Source organism: Sinocyclocheilus rhinocerous, unplaced genomic scaffold (assembly GCF_001515625.1).
Source record: "Sinocyclocheilus rhinocerous isolate Xijiao unplaced genomic scaffold, SAMN03320098_v1.1 scaffold19222, whole genome shotgun sequence".
Lineage (NCBI taxonomy): Eukaryota > Metazoa > Chordata > Actinopteri > Cypriniformes > Cyprinidae > Sinocyclocheilus > Sinocyclocheilus rhinocerous.
In genome coordinates, this window is record NW_015652997.1 from 47,027 (window position 1) to 55,395 (window position 8,369).

General features: G+C 44.6%; 1 protein-coding gene across 1 annotated transcript in view; it reads left to right on the forward strand.

The window, feature by feature from the left end:
- LOC107715248 (transient receptor potential cation channel subfamily M member 7-like) overlaps positions 1–7,504 on the forward strand; it is a 44,205-nt gene extending 36,701 nt beyond the window's left edge. The window contains exons 15-28 of the mRNA XM_016521333.1: positions 861–1,063; positions 1,138–1,270; positions 2,692–3,544; positions 3,576–3,609; positions 3,870–3,964; positions 4,040–4,133; positions 4,298–4,365; positions 4,458–4,483; positions 4,921–4,946; positions 5,054–5,107; positions 5,228–5,272; positions 5,485–5,550; positions 6,291–6,574; positions 7,380–7,504. Coding sequence (XP_016376819.1) covers positions 861–1,063; positions 1,138–1,270; positions 2,692–3,544; positions 3,576–3,609; positions 3,870–3,964; positions 4,040–4,133; positions 4,298–4,365; positions 4,458–4,483; positions 4,921–4,946; positions 5,054–5,107; positions 5,228–5,272; positions 5,485–5,550; positions 6,291–6,574; positions 7,380–7,469 — 2,071 coding nt within the window. The 3' untranslated portion in view covers positions 7,470–7,504. The remainder of the gene's footprint in view (positions 1–860; positions 1,064–1,137; positions 1,271–2,691; positions 3,545–3,575; positions 3,610–3,869; positions 3,965–4,039; positions 4,134–4,297; positions 4,366–4,457; positions 4,484–4,920; positions 4,947–5,053; positions 5,108–5,227; positions 5,273–5,484; positions 5,551–6,290; positions 6,575–7,379) is intronic.
- Positions 7,505–8,369: the final 865 nt, after the last annotated feature.

Genomic DNA, 8,369 nt, shown 5'->3' on the forward strand with positions numbered 1-8,369 from the left:
AATTGAATCGCGATTTGTTTAGCATCTCAACCGTTTTGAATCGTCACATATTTGAATCGATTTTCAACCAGCCCGCGGTTAATCGTTACATCCCTAGTTGGTTTGCATTGAGTTCCCAGTTTTAAAGTACATATTTGCTTACATTTATATTCAAGATCTGAGGTAAATCTGTTTTTGTTTTCCGTATGGCTATAAGGTCACGCAAAATATATTCAAAGTCACATTAGACACGCTTAACTTTGAATAAAGCACATAAACATTACCTCCTGAGATTATCTACTGTCATATAGTTTGTATGTTGTTGCTCCAGCCGCGACGTCGCGGAAATAGAAACCGTTTCTAAAATAGACGTTTTGCATGGCTAGTTAGGACAAAAACTCAGATTAACATGAAAAAGATACCTTTTATCGCGTGTCTCGTGCAGTTAGGACTAGAGTTGCAAAGAGGTGAAAAATGTCTGATAAATTTCCAGAAACTTTCTAAAAATTCCTGGAAGATTCCAAAAAATCCTGGACAGTTTAGTTAGTTAGTTAATTTATTGTTCAGCCTTGGCTGAAAATTGGTCTTAGGTCTCGCTTACATACAACAATGACAGTACAGTTCACATATCAATACAATTCACATAACACATCAAATAAATTAATACATTAATCCCTCCTAAAAACACTGTAATCCTACCCTTTATTCATAAGACTTATTGCGCATGGCGCAAAGGTTTGTTTATATGTTGCTTTAGTTGCCTTCAGTGTCCTATAACGGCATCCAGATGGTAACAAAATTTGGTTGGTTACAAAATTTCTGAAATTTACTGGAAATGTTCCACCTTTTTGCAACCCTAGTTAGGACACGGAGTAACTGAGCGTGCCGTTTCTCCGCAGTAACGTCTACATGCAGGTGATGTCCATATCCAACCTGGTGTGGAAATACCATCGCTATCACTTCATCATGGCGTACCACGACAAGCCGGTGCTTCCGCCGCCGCTGATTCTGCTCAGCCACGCCGCGTCTGTGCTGTCTTCCATCTGCAGGAAGAGGAAGAAGGACAGCAGCGCCTACGGACCAAGTAACGCACCTCTCGCTCGCGCCGCCGCTTCTGCTCGTGTCTGTCAGCGCTCTGACTGTCCTGCTGTTTTTCAGAGCTCTTCCTGACCGAGGAGGACCAGAAGAAGCTGCACGACTTCGAGGAGCAGTGCGTGGAGACGTACTTCCACGAGAAAGATGATCAGTTTCACTCTGGGAGTGAGGAGAGAATCAGACTCACGTCCGACAGGTACGATGATGAACGGCATGCTCGTGCATCAGGATCCACAACACATAAAAAAAGCCTACATTTAATAAAATATTGAGATCTGAGAGTGAGATTTACAGATCATTTACTGAGGAAAACATCTATCACGTGTTTTTCTTTTACTGTCAGACTCTTTTCTCTTTCAGCATCATCAATGAAATGAGTCTCTCTGTGACCTCATTTGTGACCCTGGAGCACAAAACCAGTCATAAGGGTCAATTTTTCAAAATTGAGATGTATGCAATAAATAAGCTTTCCATTGATGTCTGGTTTGTTAGGATAGGACAGTATTTGGCCGAGATACAACTATTAGAAAATCTGGAATCTGAGGGTGCAAAAAAATCTAAATATTGAGAAAATCATCTTTAAAGTTGTTCAAATGAAGTTCTTAGCAATGCATATTACTAATCAAAAATTAAGTTTTGATATATTTACGGTAGGAGATTTACAAAATATCATCATGGAACATGATCTTTACTTAATATCCTAATGATTTTTGGCATTTAAAAAAAATTATAATTTTTTACCATACAATGTATTGTTGGCTATTGCTACAAATATACCCCAGCGACTTAACACTGCTTTTGTGCTGCAGGGACACATGTTGTCATAGTGAAACACTTGCGGCCAATCAGACGCATTCATGGCTGGTAGATTTGCTCAGTTCACTCACCTTTAGCTGGTGCATGTTTTAACGACTTTTACTACATTCTTTTTGTTGACATCTGAGGGATCGCTTGATCCATGAGTGTTTACATGAAATCAAACATTACAGATCCCCAAACAGTAGGTCACGGGTTCGATTCCCAGGAAACGCATGAACTGAAAAACCATACGCTTTAAATGCAGCGCAGGTCGCTTTGGATAAAAGCATCTGCCGAACGCTTTAATGTAAATGTTAAACCGAACCTTCCTTGAGCTCAAACAGTAGATCATGGTGCTAGCAACGCTAAGGTCACAGGTTCGATTCCTAGGGAACGCATGAACTGAAAAACCTTGAATGCAACGTTAGTCTCATTTGGATAAAAGCGTCTCCCAAATGCGTTAATGTAAATGTTAAACCGAACCTTATAAAGCGGATAGTTCCGGTGCTTGATTCTGATTGGCTGAGCCGCGTTCGAAGCTGTTGTAAATGACTCTACAAAGTAACATACACCTTTGTTTACGTTTGTGTGTTGCTCGGCAACCACTTTGTAGCAACCACAACTTTTATTTTGTGAAACCTTACTACGTATATGGAATAACCGTTTTATAAAAGCAATAAGCCCTGTGAAGCCGTGGTGCATTAATCATTAATCTGCTAAATGCATTAATGTGAATGTGTAGCTGAAACGGTATGCATTGTGAAAAGCGCTATATAAATAAATGAGAATTGATTGTGTTTATCTGTGCTTGTTTTTTAGGGTGGAAACGATGTGTGTGCAGCTGAAGGAGGTCGGAAACAAGGTGAACTTCATCAAGCGCTCTCTGCACACGCTGGATTCTCAAATCGGACACCTGCAGGATCTCTCGGCGCTCACGGTGGACACGCTAAAGGCGCTGACGGCGCAGCGAGCGTCCGAGGCTAGCAAAGTGCACAACCAGATCTCGCGTGAGCTCAGCATCTCCAAGAACCTGGGGCCCGACGTGACGGGGCACTCGAGTGCTCTGGTGCGGTGCAGCGTGGGATTCCTGCCTCCCACCGCCAGCATAGCAGAGTCTCTGTTCGGGGGCGGAGCTGAGGAGCGGCAGGGGGCGGAGCTTCCTCCGAGCCCCGAGACACGCCCTCTGTTCACGGCCGAGGCTGGATCCTCCGGCTGCACCTTACCTCAGTCGCTCAGACACTCACCGCAGCTGCGGCGCCGCGGACGCTCCGTGCTCCAGGACACGGGTCCTAGCAGCCACGCCACGTTCTTCGTCAGCACACCGTCGCAGCTCACCGTCTCGCAGACGCACACGGAGCCGGCGCATGTTGCAGTGGAGTTCGGGGCCTTCGTGGGTGAGTATGAGGAGGATGTTTATGGGACGAGTGATGGAGGCCCCCCAGGGGCGGTCGTGTGTGAGGGATACGTCAATCACGCCTTCACTGATGATGAAGACGATAGACCCGCCCCCGACCCGCCCGACAGAAACATGCCCCTCCCGGGCCTCCCTCTGGCCCCTGAGCACCAGCCCCGGGGCCCCCGGCGCATCCGGAGAGACGGTCGCTTCAGACGTGCGCTGAACAGACTCTCACAGAGAAGCGGAGGTTTGGCTGGGAATCAGGGAACCCCACCCTAACCGTGACCTTTGACCCTCACCCCGTCTGCATGCCCCTGTGTGTGTTAGAGCGGGTGAGACGGGTGACCTCTGGCGGTGGTTTAATCTCAGCCGCTCTCTTCTTACTAAATGAACAAAGTGCTGTCGTGTCTTTTGTGTGTGTGTGTGTGTGTGTGATCGCAGTCAACTAAACTAACCCGGGCTGGTGCTGGTTAGGGTTTTGGTTAGTGACGTGTTATTAAAGCTGATCGGAGGGGAAACATTTAACACGGTGGCTGTAATGAACTGATGAATGTGCCTAAACGAGCGTGGTTCGGTCTTTGAACTCATTTTCCCGTTTCAGGTCACAAGGATGATCCTGAGGGTCAGAGGTCGTTTCCTAAAGAGGGTGCTGTCAGCAGCCGCCAGTCGAGTCCCTCCAGAAAGACTCGGGATGTGGTGAGTATAGTATGTTAAAGATGTGGTGATTGTGTCCAGTGCGGCTCGATCCGGATGTGTTTTGTGTGTCTGCAGGCGGCTGTGGCGCAGGGTCACATGCGGACGGTGAACTCGTACGCCGGTTTCACAGAGTTCGACAGAAACCCTTCGTTCCTGCATCCAGAGTCCAGTGAGTGTAAACGGCAGAGTTGCACAACACAAGACGCTTTAAACATGAACCCTGATTCAGCCTGAGCACAATTACACACACCTTTCTCTTGATTTAGTGTTAAAGCACGCGTGTCTGCCTCTTTTATCTCTGTGTGTGTGTGTGTGTGTGTGTGTGTGTTTCAGCACTCGGTAAGCAGGAGAGGACGCGCGTGTCATTGGAGGATGTCTCGTGTCATGAGGATCTGCTGCTGGTCAGTCAAACACACAACAGCACACAAGCAGAGTGTTTACGAGAAACGACATTCACACACGCGCCGTAACTCTGTCTGTCTTTCGTTCTCAGGGGAAATCAGCTCAGTCCAGCAAACTGTGAGTAACTGTGTGTGTGTGTGAGTCTGAGTGTGAGTGTGAGTGTGTGTGTGTGTGTGTGAGTGAGTGTGTGTGTGTGTGTGTGTGTGTGTGAGTGTGGAATGTTTTGACCACAAATAAAGTGATTGTGTTTTCATGATTGAACGTTGCTGTAACTTGTGGTCATGGGTTCGATTCCCAGGGAATGCATGAACTGATGAAATACCTTAAGTGTTTGCTTTGGATGAAAGCATCTTCCTAATGCATCAATGTATATCTAGTGTTTTGAACCGGTTTCTGTGAGGGTTAATTTGGGGTTAGGAGACAGAAAAGGAAATATCGTTAACCTGATAAACAAAATACTGCCGGTGTGTGAGATGAGCTCACTGATGTAGTCAAACAAACGTGTGTGTGATTTAAGTGTAAGTGATTATCTTGTTTGTTTCTCTGCTGTTCAGGAGTCCAGGAGACGATAACTCAAACAGTAAATGTTTTATCACATCTAATAATCATCTGATCCACAAACATCATGACTGCTGAACTGACCCTGCTCTAGTCTGACCGCTGTGTGTGTGTGTGTGTGTGTTTCAGCTGCAGCGGGGCTGTACGGTGCTCGACACACACACCTGGCTGCACGCAAGGACTGTAAGTCTGGCCTCTGCTGGTCTCTCTCAGTACTACACTGACAGCATCAGGAAGACGGTAATACCGTGGTATTTTGTGTGTTGTTCTGCTGATTCTTTGCTCTGTGTGTCTGTGGAGCAGCGATCGTTTCTCCGTTCAAGCCCATGGAGAGTTATCAGTATTCAGGTCAGTGTTTCTGTCACTCCGTCCAACTAAAGCATAAACGTGTCCTGATTTAAACCCGACCCACGACGCCTCGCTCAAACACACTGTCCTGAGAGCGTCTGAATGTGTCATATAGCGGGCCGAGGCGCGGTGGTGTGGGTTTGAAGCAGGCGTGTGACGTGTACTGACATCAGCCCTGTGTGTGTGTGTGTGTGTGTGTGTGTGTGTGTCAGCGGTGGAGCGTAATAACCTGATGCGGTTGTCTCAGAGTATTCCATTCACCCCAGTGCCCCCTAGAGGTAAGACACAGCGCTGCCCTCCTGTCTCTCTCTGTCCCATCAGGCTTTGCTGTTTATCATGTAGTTCTGGGTGGCGTGACCGTAGAATGTGTTTCACAGTAAATATATGCGATTTATTTTTACATGTGAGAGGAGAAACATGGAGTGATGTGAAAATACATTACAGGCAAATGTCTAAACATCCTTAAATCAAGACATTTACTGGAGAAGAATACTGAGGAAGAGATTAATTTATTGCTGTTCATGCAACATTTAATGCACATTTTAATACTTTCTGCTCTGATTTAAGAGCTTTTGAGGCCTTAATTTGTGAAAAGCGAATGAACTTCATGACCCTCAGAAACTTCATCAAATGAGACAAATCCAAATTCAGCCGTAAAGCAGCTCTAAAAAGACAACAGTGTCAGTATTCAGCTCAGCTCAGTGTTGTAATATCTGCTTTGAGTCTTTAGTTTTGAACTATGAATCTATTTTTACACTGATTTGATATGAATCAGCTGATCTTTTGCTTTGCGTGCATCAAATTCCAAATAAACAGAGAACATCATTAAATCAGATGAAGCACCTTTTGTTTGTAAAAGACAGAATTCAGTCAGAACTTTAGCGTGACGCAGAAATGTTTGGTGTAAGGTGTAGTTCGCGCCGCCCAGCCCTACGCTGTATTTGTTTGGTGATATTGTATGTTTGCGAGGTCAGTCGCGTGTTTATGCGTGCCGTTCTCATGTTTGCGTGTCGTACAGGTGAGCCGGTGACCGTGTACCGTCTGGAGGAGAGCTCTCCCAACAGCATCAACAACAGCATGTCGTCGTGGGCTCAGCGCGGTCTCTGTGCTAAGATCGAGTTCCTCAGTAAAGAGGAGATGGGTGGAGGCCTGCGGCGGGCGCTGAAGGTGCTCTGCACCTGGTCCGAGTACGACATGCTGAAGCCTGGACACCTGTACATCGTCAAGTCCTTCCTACCTGAGGTGGTCAACACCTGGCAGAGCATTTACAGAGAGGACACAGTCCTGCACCTCTGTCTCAGGGTACGAACACACACCGGATGCTCTCCAGCTGTTCCTCATTACTCACCCAAACACAGAGTCACAAGAGTTTATAATAACAGCTCCAGTGCTGTGAAACAGTGACGGATCTTTTCTTCCATATTGACACTTTTGAGTAACAGATGAGGGCAGGGCTTGATTCTGCCGGTTGTTGATTGGATATTGAGATGTGGGTGTGGCTCTCAAAAATTGTGAGCTGCAGGGGCGGAGCTTAAGAGCACTAACTGACTGGAGAAGATCCGGTTTTGACATTTTGATTAAAAATTACGAGATCAAAATTTTTAAAGGGCTCATGAAATGCATTTTTTAAATGATTTTATAATGTTTCCATATAATCTAGTCAGATTTTTTGTTTTTGTTTTTCATCAAAAATGGTCATAGTTCAGATGTAAATGGTCATTTTTTAAATTCTGAACTTAGCGTCTGATCGTTGGAAGGGGCGTGTCTGTCAGGGGAAACATCTTTGCATATGAAATGAGCATTACATGTGCAACTCTCTCAAAAACTTTTACTGCATTTTTACTGTAACAGCTGCCAAGATGTGTTGATTATAGCGTTATATTTAGAACTACTCTAAATTATGAGTTTTTAAATTTGCAGTATGTTTTTTATTGTGGAGTAACCTCTGATATGAATTTACATTGCATGCTGAAATGCTTTAAAATGACTGAACTCACGTCTTAAACTCCTGCTTTAGTGCAGTGGTTGATTGACAGGTGAGTAGGCGGTCCTTCTGGCTGATGTCTGTGTGCGACTGAACGTGTGTTTGTGTTTGTGTTGTGATCAGGAAATACAGCAGCAGAGAGCAGCTCAGAAACTCACGTTTGCCTTCAATCAGATCAGACCCAAAACCATCCCATACTCACCCAGGTACTGACACACACACACACACGCACACACACTCTCACACACACAGACCTCACTCAGATCTCTTCATCTGCACTCCAGCAGTCAGTGCTTTAGCTTCTGGGGTAGTTCACCCAAAAATTAATGTCAGTCCCTATCCACTGCATACACGAGCGCAAGCAGGACATTTCTCAAAATTTCTCTTTTTGTGGTCTGAAAAATAAAGAAGGGCATACGGAATTAGAACAACACCAGGGTGTGTAAATAATGCCTGGACTTTCATTCTTGGGTGAACTATTCATTCTGTAGCAACACTTTACTATTGCAGCTGTGTCTATAAACTTGTGTTTGTTTTCTCTCTCTGTGTCTCTCAATTTTTTTTCAATTCATATTGCTTTATTGGCATGACATACTTAGGTACATATTGCCAAAGCATTGTACATAGCAGAATAAAAACAAACAAAACAGAAATACATGTAAAATACATCCATATATATATTTATATAAACATTGATGGTACTACTAATGCAGATGTGTTCACTCTTTAACTCTTAGTTACAAAGAGGAAGTAGGTCCTTCACCAAGTAATATCCTTAATTTGTGGTTTTCATGGAGCGACTGGAACTCAGGAATGCTCTGCTGTATTTGACTGTACAGTGAGTCTCCTCCGAAGCACAACCTGTAAGTACGATTGATACGTTATGTGTACTTTTTCAACTGAGTGCTCAAAATATCAAGTTTTTGTGCTAATATGTGATGTATAGCTAGTGCAGCTTTAGGTTTCCAGGTAAAGCACGATATTACCGTCTTACTGAAGTAGTTCAGATAATTCGCTGTGAACCCACTATTTCCTAAGAATGTGTCGATTAATGTAGACTGACGTTGTTCTAATTACTTCGTTAAATAATAAAGAATGTAGTATAGCACACAG